Below are 14,065 nucleotides of genomic sequence, written 5' to 3' on the forward strand. Positions count from 1 at the left end.
CAATTTAAATCACACAATTTGGCGAAAGTTATCAAAATCCGCCCCACAAATCTGTCCAGAAATATCGTCAGAGCTTATCAACCATCGGATTCTAAACAATCAGTCTCTGAAAGCAGTCAATCTCTAGTCGAAACATAACACGCTGCTCTGACAGTGTACGACTCTGGACTTGCTCTGCTGTGAACGGCTGCTGGACAAAGCCTCTGGTGAATTGTCTTGACGTCTGCTGGCTGTCGTTCCCCTGCGCAGTTTGGGTGGAGAAACAAGCGAGCGAATGTGATTATAATTTCATGTCATGGCATAATGGAAACTACAGCACAGTTTACAGATTGCACTTGGACGACTTTGTGAGGAGGCCCCCTGTGTCTGGAGACGTGCGGTTGTTTTTCACGGGGCTATTTTTAGCGAGGCCGGGGTGGTCGATGATGGCGGGAGACGGATCTACTTATCTCGTGAGTTAATAGAGACGTGGCTTTCATTAAGGGGGATCGTCTTACTCTGGAGTGTTTGGAGTGTGGATTGAGTCGTCCCTGTGTTCACTACTCTCAATTAATTCATTTATCGAGCGTCACAAAACTAGCATTTCAAACACAATTTTGATACTAGGGAAATGGTCGGACATTCGATGATAATAAAGGAGTTTCAAGACAAAAAAAAGTACTTTCTTTAATATTCAATGTCAATGTCTTTAATAAATAATTACTCGTTATGTTATAAATCAAGATGGGTTCAAGCACATTTTGTCCAGTATTGATACAAGTTCAAATAGTTTGAATACTAGTTTTAGTATCAATTTTTTTTTTTTTGGACAAAGCCTGCTATATTCTCATCTCATTTTGGCTTTGGTTTCAGTTGCTATGTGTGCGACGTGATGTGTATTATGTGGGTCTTTTTGCATGAGCTAAATGAAAAAATTTATAACAGTAAAATCCATTATATTCTGGCACAATGCAATTAACCGTTGAGTTTCACCTCTTTTGTTATGTCTTGTCCTGCAGTATTTTATTCCCTAATCAAATATATATACTTGTACTGTCAAGGTTTAAACATTTCAAATACACTCACCACTTTACAGAGTTTGAACCAACAATAATAGAACGAAAAACTGTATTTAAAAAAAGAAATAAAGTGCTAAACAACAACAATAAATACAATGTCTGGCATATTTAGATCCTTAAAACCATCAATATCAGAAGCCGATCGAAAGTGTAGATAGAGGGCTACAACAAACAATCATTTATTATATAATTAAGACTTTTTACATACATTATCAACCAAATAAAGGTTGAAATATGCAGACTGAAAGTGTCTAGATAGAGAATATTCACAAATAAAGTGTATTATAGATGAAAATCAGAAATTGTTTACTCTTTTTTACATTCAGATTTGATAACGCCGCTGTCTTTGTTACGTGTTTTGGAGTCTGTATGACCCAGATAGCAATTATGATTATTATCTTTTATCTAGTCACGATAGTCCGTTAATCATTGCAGCCTGGACTATCCTCCCTGCGCTTGACGATCATGACTCAAACGTGAAATGGACTCACGGTGATCATCTCGGTTACTTTCAAAACAGAACATGAGTGCATGAATAAGTCATGCACGTTATGAAATAATACGGAACAGCGTGACTTTTTTTGCCTGGACCTGAGAGCCCGGGTCCTGCTAAAAAGCCCGTTTGATGTACTGTCCCTGTGGAAGCGAGCCAGAGGAGGTTCCTGTGATAGATGGTCCAGGGCCCACATGCCTGCTGCTGCTGGCTGGCCCCCATAAGTCCTCAAAGCCTTTCCTCGTCACAAACGCCTCGGCCGGAGCTCAGTCTGCAGTGGGACGTCCCGTATTGTCTTTCTTCCCAGAAGCAGGTCCACGTGGCCACCCTGACTCACGAGGGCCGAGCTGGCGCACGTCCAGCAGACACAAAAGTCGCCCTCGCTAATCACTCTTCCATTCGTAATGTCCCAGTTTCTGCAGAGCGTCTGGGTGTTGTGGCTTCATCTAGGTGACAACAATTTGTGAGCTCATCCACCCCCAATTTGAGTTATTCTATTATGTTGAAAGCTTCAGTCTGCTTTTAGTCATCGCTGATTTTATTTTGTCGACAGGATTTTAAACTAAATATGAGCGGCATGTCTAAATCATCCAGACATTTTGAACATCTTAATAATCAGTTTGTCCATTAAGATATTCAAATGTGTTATGTAAATCTGTGCTCATAAAATATGTCTCTGAATTTTCTAATTAATTAACAATAAAAGGCTTCTCACATTCAATAGAAGTGAAACGTCTGACTGTGGAGATTTCCAATAAAGAAACTGAAAAATAAATAAATAAATCAAACGTTCCATATTGACGTGATGCTCTACAGCCTCTCAGCGTCTCGTCTGCTGCATCTCCTGATCCGGCTCTCTTCCTATTGGTCATCTGAGGTGGTTCTTGTTGATTGTGGTGATTTACTTTGGTGGAACTCCACAGAAGCGTTGCCAGACTGAGGTCACCCTCCTCTCAGTGTGAGTGCGAGGCCCACCGCCGCTACGCTGTTTACCCAAGGCCAGTGATGTCAGCGGCCTGAAAGAAGAGACTGTAAAAACGTCTGAACATGCACGGATGTGATTCCCACTCAAGTATTTCCAGTCAAACTAAATGTGACTTGTGTGAGAAAGGCAGCTCAGACAGTTTCTTACGAAAGGAAAGTCTTAATATAGTGACTCCTTTCCCTAAATAGTGATGTTACCCATTCAGAAAGCACCACATTAGAGACTTGGAGGGCTGTACGACATTTTAATTTGCCATTTCAAGAGTTAATAATATAGAAAACATGTAAGCCATAACATCGCAATATAGCTTTTGATATGATAGAAATTCCTTCTTTCAAAACAAAACCACATTTATTATACATTTAAAACACCTTTTGACAACGGTTTGCACACCACATTGTGACAAGGGATGACTTTAATGATTATTCATGATTATTGAACGATGATTTCATTTTCTTTCTCGTGGTGGTGTAACACGTCACTGTTAATTTGTCACCAGATTTATGAAATCAAACTTCCTGAAAGACAAAATAAAGTTAAATGTGACAAAAACAGCCAGATTAAAAACATTTAGGTATATTTTTGTTCACGATATATTGAAAGAAAAATACCATACTCCCTACAAGTATTATCGATTAACCGAATAATCCAATCATATTCTGGCTTTCCTTATCTTGTACTGGGCTGTCATTGCACCACAGCGAGACAGTGATATGATGGTTGATGTTTGCCATATCTGAGGTTGGATGCGGGGCTGGTCTCTCGAGTCTCTTCACAGCTCATCGTCGAGCGCTTGTTCTTTTCATGCTGGACGTGTGGCGCCGAGCAACACGATGAGGGGAGATTAGCATTTGATCTTCAGCTCTCTGGCCCGAGCCAAGAAGAGCGCAGTGAGGCGGGATGCCGATCGGTGGGCAGCGCGGGCCTGGCATCCCACTGAGTGAAGGGGCCAAACAGATGGGCCATCTGGTGAGAGGCTGGCTCGGGACAGGGGCCGCTCTGGACCACCTGTCTGCTAGCTGCTCTTCAGGCCTTTCATGTGCTCACTGGTCACACATATACTTACAGTGTTAAGGCTTTCCTGACAACAGAACTACTTTCTTCTGGAATAACGTCGTGGAAACATTTTTTGCTGTAGAATTAAAGGTGCACTAGGTAACCTTTCATCACTTCATTCCAAGGAGATGTCATTGCTTTCCTGGAATGTTCCACAGTATGGCATTTAACTTGTCTATCTTACATTCATTCATTTGATTTCATTTTCATTTAATTGCAAAAAAAATACCTTGGGAAACGTGCATTCTTACTGTAAATGGGTTCGCCTCTCCACAGATCTCACCTGTTACTTGGGCCTGGTGGCGTTACTTGCTTGTCTCCATGGCAATATACAACTTAAAAGCAATCCATGGAGGGCTGGAGAAAAATGTTTTGTAATTGTATGTGAGATAAGCCAAGGTTTTAATATTGACTATTGCAAAGCACAATAATAATAATTAATATTTAGTGAAGGACCAATACATATTTTTTGTCGGTTGGTATTAAAAGCTATAGAAGAACGCTTTGTGCCGTCTCCTTTTGAATTCTTTACCATTTCAGTGTAGAACCCTGGCCTTTGCTGAGCTCCGCAGTTTTTTTCAATTCATTCCAACACCCTTCCTTAGAAAAAAAAACGCTTATTCTTAAACATATTTACCCTGCGTGTAATCTTCTCCAGACACCCTGATTTTTGCACAAAAGAATGATGAATTAGGAAGTAGGTGGTATTTATTCATAAGCAGGATGTACTAGACTATTAGATTGGCCGTTCTTTGCTACGGCCAGTGATTCGCCCGGTAACGTTGTGTTATTTCTGTGTGTTGAACAAGCAGCAAGGAATTCCTCATTGTTGGATCATGACAGAGCGCTCAAAGTACTTCAAACATAAAGCTGTCTTTATGCACGAAACATGTACAAGGAGCGCCAGTCGCTGTGGAAGAGGTTCTGCTGACGGGCGGTGCGTGTCCACAGATGAAGGAACGCGAGGCCACTGAGCCCAGGGATTTGTTTGAAAATCATTTAGTCTGTGGCTTAATGAGATGTGGTTAGCTGAAGTCTCCCTGGACTAAAAACCAAGAGAAGTTTGAATGCACGACGTGTTTGTGTGCAGTACAAAACCCACAGATCGTGACGAGACAGAAGAGGTTTTGTGTTCATTTTGTCGACTGAAATATCATGACAATTTTGCTGATGTAAATACAATAAAAACTGTAAAAAACGTGATCATAATGGCTACCGGGATATGTCTAAAATTACATGCATTTTTTTATTGTTTTTGTCGACTAAAAGTTAAAAGTCCAGATTGTTCTGTCAATTTATAATAAACAAATTTAATGAATGAAAGGAACGAGTGGAGATTAGATCTGAGTTCCAGGAAGACATCTGTACAATCTGTACACGTCCCATGAGGCAATACTACACAATTATCATAGTAAAAACAAGCAGTATACAAACAAATATGATTTCTGGATTTATTCTACGAAAAGTCATTTTTGTGGACTAAAAGTATTATTACTATTATGGACTAAAAGTATTATGGACTAAAAGTATTATTACTATTATGGACTATTACTATTATGAACTAAAACTATTATTACTATTATGGACTATTACTATTATGGACTAAAAGTATTATTACTATTATGGACTAAAATGATTATTACTATTATGGACTATTACTATTATGAACTAAAACTATTATTACTATTATGGACTATTACTATTATGGACTAAAATTATTATTACTATTATGGACTATTACTATTATGAACTAAAACTATTATTACTATTATGGACTATTACTATTATGGACTAAAATTATTATTACTATTATGGACTATTACTATTATGAACTAAAACTATTATTACTATTATGGACTAAAATTATTATTACTATGTCTTAAACTAAATTCTCATTACTTGTCAAAATGAGCACTGCTTTAGATGATTTATGACATACATTGCATAAGAAACAATCTAACAATTTACTAAACATGTAATTATAATTCATGAAACTAATGTAATAATTGCCCTTTTCACCCTCACCGTCGCCACGGCTACAGAGAGTGTGATGTGTGTCAGAGGTCACAGAGGCCAACCAGTGCAATCACGCACAATAAGCTCCCTCTGCACCTCCAGTGAGCGACTGCACTTCAACACTACAAACAGCTACAAATACTACAAATACTACAACCAGCTACAAATACTAAAAATACTACAACACTACAACCAGCTACAAATACTACAAACTACAACCAGCCACAAATACTACAAACTACAACCAGCCACAAATACTACAACACTACAACCAGCCTCAAATACTACAAATACTACAAACTACAACCAGCTACAAATACTACAACCAGCTACAAATACTACAAATACTACAACACTACAACCAGCTACAAATACTACAAATACTACAACACTACAACCAGCTACAAATACTACAACACTACAACCAGCCACAAATACTACAAACTACAACCAGCCTCAAATACTACAAACTACAACCAGCTACAAATACTACAAACTACAACCAGCCACAAATACTACAAATACTACAAACTACAACCAGCTACAAATACTACAAATACTACAAACTACAACCAGCTACAAATACTACAACACTACAACCAGCCACAAATACTACAAACTACAACCAGCCACAAATACTACAAACTACAACCAGCCACAAATACTACAAACTACAACCAGCTACAAATTCTACAAACTACAACCAGCCACAAATACTACAAACTACAACCAGCCACAAATACTACAACACTACAACCAGCCACAAATACTACAAACTACAACCAGCCACAAATACTACAACACTACAACCAGCCACAAATACTACAAACTACAACCAGCCACAAATACTACAAACTACAACCAGCCACAAATACTACAAACTACAACCAGCCTCAAATACTACAAACTACAACCAGCTACAAATACTACAAACTACAACCAGCCACAAATACTACAAATACTACAAACTACAACCAGCTACAAATACTACAAATACTACAAACTACAACCAGCTAAAAATACTACAACACTACAACCAGCCACAAATACTACAACACTACAACCAGCTACAAATACTACAAACTACAACCAGCCACACATACTACAAACTACAACCAGCCACAAATACTACAACACTACATCCAGCTACAAATACTACAAACTACAACCAGCCACAAATACTACAAACTACAACCAGCCACAAATACTACAACACTACAACCAGCCACAAATACTACAAACTACAACCAGCCACAAATACTACAAACTACAACCAGCCACAAATACTACAAACTACAACCAGCCACAAATACTACAAACTACAAACAGCCACAAATACTACAAACTACAACCAGCCACAAATACTACAACACTACAAACAGCCACAAATACTACAAACTACAACCAGCCACAAATACCACAACACTACAAACAGCCACAAATACTACAAACTACAACCAGCCACAAATACTACAAACTACACAACCAGCTACAAATACTACAAACTACAACCACCTACAAATACTACAAACCACAACCAGCCACAAATACTACAAACTACAACACTACAACCAGCCACAAATACTAAAAACTTCAACCCTACAACCAGCCACAAATACTACAAACTACAACCAGCTACAAATACTACAACACTACAAACAGCCACAAATACTACAAACCACAACCAGCCACAAATACTACAAACTACAACACTACAACCAGCCACAAATACTAAAAACTTCAACCCTACAACCAGCCACAAATACTACAAACTACAACCAGCTACAAATACTACAACACTACAAACAGCCACAAATACTACAAACTACAACCAGCGACAATTACTACAAACTACAAACAGCTAAAAGTACTACAACACATGTTCTACCATTTGATAACTTTTTAACACATTTTCATTGTTTCCATGACATCACAGCAATTTGACTAAATACTACAACAAATATGTCTCATTTATTTGTAGGCTAACACATTTTAAAGCCTTGCCGTAGGATATGCCGACATAAGATTGCTCGGCTGAAAGTAATTAAACAGGAACAAGCTATTGTATTTCACTTCAAACCCAACCTCCTCTGGCAAAGTTTCACTCCTGCTTTTTCTTCTTGTCCATTATCAGAAATCACCTCATATGATCTACAGATTAGATCCATTTGTACTGTAAAACTAGTCGTTCTTGCATTTCACATACGACGGCACCACACACTAAGTATTACTTAAGTGTATTTAATATGTTCACCTCACGTTCCCAGCTAAAGGCACTGGGCAATCACGAGTGCTTTGCTGTTGTTGTTATGTTGAAGTGATAAAGCTCTTGCACTTCGGGCTTGTTAGAAGTCCAGCCAACACCAACTCTGTGGAAAGTTTGTGAAGCGCCTCCAGAGAAACCAGGGGAAAACCTCCCCAGATACTTTCTGTTGAGCGTCATTAACTGTCCCAGTCGTAACGCTGTTTCTGTTTGAAATCTGGATCAGTGTTTTAATATGTCCTTTTTCTTGCAGGGTGAAGATTTGTCTGGCTGAGAGAAGTTGGGCCGTGCGCTCAGGTTCAACAGGACCACCTCCCGATGATGACAGTAAACATGAGTGAGTATTTTCAACGCACAACCCTAGTGGAAAAGAACATGAAATAGCTGGTTAATGGCCATTTACCATAGCATTTTTCATGTTATTTTTCCAAAGAGAGGATGTTAATTAACCTTTCATGACCCTGAGGCCTGTCACAATAATTACTATATCGACTCATCGGTCAATAAATATTAGCCGGAACAGTATTTTTGGGTGAGACGAATTATAGATACTCACTAACGACAAAGATGTTTCATTCGGCTTTGTATTAGTTGCAGCTCATGTTTTTTTTTAGATACTATACATTTAGAAAATGGTTTATTGATTCTGTGACTTTAGAGCTGTCGGTGGCATAACGCAGTGTCAGTATAATCGTATATCGTGATGTCTTGTTTTTCGATGTCGACATTGGTTATCGTGACAGGCTTGCACGACCCGCTACTTTCTCGGTAGCACTTGTTTTTTACCCCTGTCATGGTAAAATGCTTGCTTGTCTCAATGAGTTTATTTATATGCTCACCTACCGGGCTGGAGGACACGTGCACACTCCTACTCTATGCAAAACTAGACTCCCACTCGCGCTGTTCTTCCATCCACAAATGGGTTCAGATGTCTTGGGATGTACTGCGTTACTGCACTTTGACACGTGCAGCTCGATTGGCCCAAATTTGTTATGCAGATAATGAACTCAAAGCCAATTAAAAGTTAGTGCATATCCATGGATAGAATTTCATATGAGCATTAACTAGCATTATATGAAGACATAAACATATTTCATTGCGTATTTCACTCTCTGTATCAAGAAGAATCCACTAAATGCTGTTATTTTCTGTGTGCAAATGTGATTATTGAGGATATGCACTGCTCTCTCACAGATGACGGTCTCCACATTAGACCTGGACTGCACAGGAACTCTCAAGGTAACACGCGTAAATACATATATATAGTCTTTTAAAAATAAACAGAACAAGACCAGTCTTTCATCTCCTTGGTATTATACATTCCACAAGTATTCGTCGATCATTTCCATTGTTGGTGTCGTACGTCCCAGATGCTGCAGAGCTTTTAAACCAAATGGATTGCCGACGTTGAGGACAGTCTGCAGTGCCTCATTCATGTCATGATAGTACTGTGCTATTTGGCAGCCCCAGTTTCTCCAGTATTTCGACTATTTCGCTGTGAGTAGTGTGCGTTTTGAAGGCAACAGATCTTGAATTCCCCCACTGTGCTGTCATTCATTCATTCTCCCATGTCAAATATGTCTGTCGCCGTCCCCACACGATCCTTTCTAATCACAGGCCGTACAGTGACGTGAAAATACCAGCTGAAAAGGGCCCGTCTCAGCCTCTTGGTTTGAATGGAAAGTTGTGTTTGTAGACGTCCAGTGAAAAGACATGGGCCCGGACTGCAGCTTGTGCAAACATTTATTGCACAACTATTGGAGCGCTCTCACAATAGGCTGCATTACATCAGAGCCTTTATCCCATTGAAAGGCTAACGACAAGAGTTTAAACATTACACCCATTTGGTGTTCAATTAGCTGAATCACAGTTTCGAGTAGAGCACTGGAGTGTGTATGTCTGTAGCCATGGTAAGAGTACCATTTATTTGTCAGGGGTGGAAAGTAACTAATACTCACGCTACTGTAATTGTGCAAATGTTTTGAGTAACTGTGCCTTTTTGGTAGATTTTGAAAGAGTTTAGCATGTAATTCTAATGAGTTGCTTTTAAAACCATGTTATTACCACAGCACATGCCCGGTTATCTCACTGCTGTATCTCATTGTTTCCACACCTATAAACCCTTATACTGCATTGCCTGATTAAATGAATAGAGCTCAGAGAATATGCAAATTGTGGTTTCAAACAACTTAATTCAGTTTAAACAATTTCATATTTCAAATTGAATCCGGCTCTTGACATTCGCTGCAGGTCATTCCCCAGTGTCATTCCCATTTCACGCTGCACTGTTGAATTGAGACTGCAGGCAAAAAAATATATAATACACCGTATTTGTCGGACTTTAAGACGCACCGGTTTATAAGTCACATTTTTGGGGGAAATTCATTTGATAAAATCCAGGATCAAGAACAGACATTTCATCTGAAAATGCAATTTAAGATAATAGCAGATTAGAGAACATGGTGAATAGGTGCACGTATGCTAACGTAGCACCTTCAGCTACATGAATGTCGTATGTGTTTGGTACTTTAACGTAACATATTAACAGTTATTCAGATAACTATAGCATAAAGCATATACCAAAGCATCAGTATTATTCCAAATCACTAAATCCATTGAATTCTTCTTCCTCTGTGTCACTTCTAAACAACTCCACTCCGGAGTATAAGTCGCACCCCGGCCAGAACTATGGAAAAAAAAACTATGGAAAATACGGAAGTATTATTTTGCCAGCAGTTCTAATCATTTAGTACATTGGCTCACTCTAAACTGAGTTCTTCACATGAATCTTTCTGGGAAGCTCTCACCGAAAGCTGCTGGAACGTAAAAAAAATGCTTCATGCTGATTGGTCGAAGCGTTACGATGTCTAATTTGTGTTAAATCCACAGTTCAGAAAAGCACAGTCATCTTTTTCATCCACAAACGTACAAAGCGTCATTTCTGCACATTTTTCTATCATTTTTCTATATCAAAATAGTCCATATTTCTCCTAAAATAGGCCGAAGTACGGGCGTCGATGCCGCCATGTTTGTTTTGGTTTGGTTGGTTTGACTTCTGCCCAAACCACAATGCTGCTCTGTGATTGGTTGTGATTGATCCACTGTTGTTGTTTTACCACTGGTGGAGACTGCAAACGAATCAGCAGGAGCCTAAGATGGATTCTCAAGAATTTGTGAACTCACACAAATTTCGAGAATTCTTGCTGGCAAGTTTAGTAAATCTTATCAAAAATGTTAAAGAATGTGTGTGGGAGTTGTAAATAGTTGACCCCTAAAATAAGAGAAACTGAAGCTCATGGGACAGTTTGGATTTATGAGATGACAGTTTTCCAATCCTTAATTGCGGAGCTATGGTTTGTCGTCACTGATAGGCTCGTTACTCGCTGCGTCTGCGGTGGAGGGCGTGTGAGCGGGCTGAGCGGGCTGTGCATCAGAGCAGGCCTGTGCTGCTGCAGCGCTGAGGACACGTTTGGCTCCAGCTGCTGGTCCGGCCGGATGCCTTTGCCATGATGTGTCTCTCTCTGTGCACCAGGAAATCCCCTCCATGTCTCCACTCAGCCAGACTCACCTCTAACACACTCTCTCTCTCTCTAACACACTCTCTCTCTCTAACACACTCTCTCTCTCTCTAACACACTCTCTCTATCTCTAACACACTCTCTCTCTCTAACACACTCTCTCTCTCTCTAACACACTCTCTCTCTCTCTAACACACTCTCTCTCTCTCTAACACACTCTCTCTCTCTCTAACACACTCTCTCTCTCTAACACACTCTCTCTCTCTAACACACTCTCTCTCTCTAACACACTCTCTCTCTCTAACACACTCTCTCTCTCTCTAACACACTCTCTCTCTCTAACACACTCTCTCTCTCTAACACACTCTCTCTCTCTCTAACACACTCCCTCTCTCTAACACACTCTCTCTCTCTCTAACACACTCTCTCTCTCTAACACACTCTCGCTCTCTCTAACACACTCTCTCTCTCTAACACACTCTCTCTCTCTCTAACACACTCTCTCTCTCTCTCTCTGTGTCGCTCTCTTTCTTTCTCTTTCTCTCTCTCTCTCTCTTTCTGTCTTTTTTTCTTTCTCTCTCTCTAACTCTCTGTCTCTAACTCCCCCCTCTCTCTTGCTCTCTCTCTCTGTCTCTCTCTTTCTGTCTCTCTCTCTCTCTCTCTCTTTCTGTCTTTCTCTTTCTTTCGCTCTCTGTCTCTCTCTCTCTCTGTCTCTCTCTTTCTGTCTCCCTCTCTCTCTCTCTGTCTTTCTCTTTCTTTCGCTTTCTGTCTCTCTCTCTCTGTCTCTCTCTTTCTGTCTCCCTCTCTCTCTCTCTGTCTTTCTCTTTCTTTCGCTCTCTGTCTCTCTCTTTCTGTCTCCCTCTCTCTCTCTCTGTCTTTCTCTTTCTTTCGCTCTCTGTCTCTCTCTTTCTGTCTCTCTCTCTCTCGCTCTCTCTGTCTCTTTCGCTCTCTCTCTCTCTGTCTCTCTCTCTTTCTCTCTCTGTTTCTTTCTCTCTTTCTCTCTCTCTCTGTCTCTCTTTCTCCCCTTTTCTATTTCTATTCCTTTTTTGAAAATTGTGTTTTACTTGATATTTAAATTCACATTTTAAGCTGGATTTATAGCTCAATGTTACTTTATAAACATGTACGTTGATAAAAAGCCCACCACTGTTTTCTCCATCTTATTTTCAGACTATGATAGAGATTCAGACTAAATGTGAGCAGTAGTTTTCATGATTACATTTGTATAACTACTATCTAATATAATGTGCCTGAAGTTAATTGGCTTGGACAGTAGTTCCTGTTCTCTGTAACTCTCTCATTTGCACATCAGCAGCAGCCTGAGTGAAAAAGATGCAATGCGGTGATGCAACGCACAGCAATCAGTCTCTATTGTGTAATGCGGCTCGCTTTTCTTGACTTCCTGGAGGAATTCCCCCCTTTTTCTAACGCCACTCGCATTTTCAAATCAAATCAAATCAAATCAAATCAATTTATTTTTGTAAGGCCCAAAATCACAACAACAGTTGCCTCTGAGGGCCACAGGGAGAAATGAATCAACAATGTCTGTGGTGGCGAGGGACGATGTCCCAGGGTCCTCTGTCCTTAGACTCTCCTTCTCGGCCAGGAAAAACTACAAAAAAAACCTCTTTGGGAAAAAAGCGTAGAAACCTGGAGGAGTTCCAGTGAAGGAGAGATCCGACTCTCACAGACGGACAAGAGGAGACTGGAGCTGGAGCCACTCTTCAGGCAGATGAGGGACCGTCTGAGTCGAGCTGGACCCACTCTTCAGGCACATTTACATTTACCGTTCTTAGTATAAACGGATTGGATAAACAATGGAGAATTCTCGAGCTGCAATTACATGTAACTTGAGCACTCGAACACTTGTAATTACATGTTATGGCAGGTTATCTTTCATAGGGTAAAATTTAAATGTGACCCAATAACTTTGTGTTATGTTGTGCAAACCAATTTGTGTTTATTTTGCGGTTGTTTTATTTCTTCGTTTGTTCCATTCGCGACAGTAAAGTTGTATCTAAGCTGCTCGCCGTGCTCTTTTGCGTTGGTCGGTTATCCTCGGCACGCCGTGTTCCGAGAGAAGTCAAATTTATAGAGCGCCATTAAAGCTGGTACTACGCGTTTCTCACACTCCCCCGGCCCCGTTATTCCCCTCACTCCTGCAGCCCACAGAGAGACACACACACACACACACACACACAGAGCTGTTTGTTTTGTATCCTTGACTGCGAGTGCAGAGGGTTTTGTTTAGGCAGATCTGCAAATGAGTTAATCAAGCTTTTAAAATGTTTTTGGTTAGTTTTTTGCCTTCAGAGTTTCTGGTATTGTTGAGATGAAAGTGCACACAGATGGCGGTTACAAACTGGCGATTGCAGATTATATTCCTGGTTTTTGATTAGCAGAATTATGTCTGAGCAAAATTGCCATTAAAAATTAATCATTAAACATTTTATTAAAAGAAATAAGGCTAAAAAAGTGCAGACCAGTGTATTGGACTTTCCTTTTTGTAAAGATAGAGATTCAAATAAATGGCTTTTAATTAAAAAAACAAGACTATTAACACCAAAAGTTGTCACATTTGTTCCTTTAAAACCTGAACTTTGCTCCATTCATACTTCCACAGGATGTTTAATAAATTAGATTTGAGGGGAAATTTTAAGTATCATATTGTCTTCT

General features: G+C 39.7%; 1 protein-coding gene across 1 annotated transcript in view; it reads left to right on the forward strand.

Annotated features, from left to right (window-relative positions):
* Positions 1-14,065, forward strand: part of map3k22 (mitogen-activated protein kinase kinase kinase 22) — a 36,472-nt gene that overhangs the window by 2,884 nt on the left and 19,523 nt on the right. The window contains exons 2-3 of the mRNA XM_072450889.1: positions 8,125-8,208; positions 9,066-9,110. Of these exons, the coding sequence (XP_072306990.1) occupies positions 8,190-8,208; positions 9,066-9,110 (64 nt within the window). The 5' untranslated portion in view covers positions 8,125-8,189. The remainder of the gene's footprint in view (positions 1-8,124; positions 8,209-9,065; positions 9,111-14,065) is intronic.

The sequence above is a fragment of the Eucyclogobius newberryi genome, unplaced genomic scaffold (assembly GCF_026437365.1).
Source record: "Eucyclogobius newberryi isolate DKJ021-1_F unplaced genomic scaffold, fEucNew1.0.hap1 SCAF_18, whole genome shotgun sequence".
NCBI lineage: Eukaryota > Metazoa > Chordata > Actinopteri > Gobiiformes > Gobiidae > Eucyclogobius > Eucyclogobius newberryi.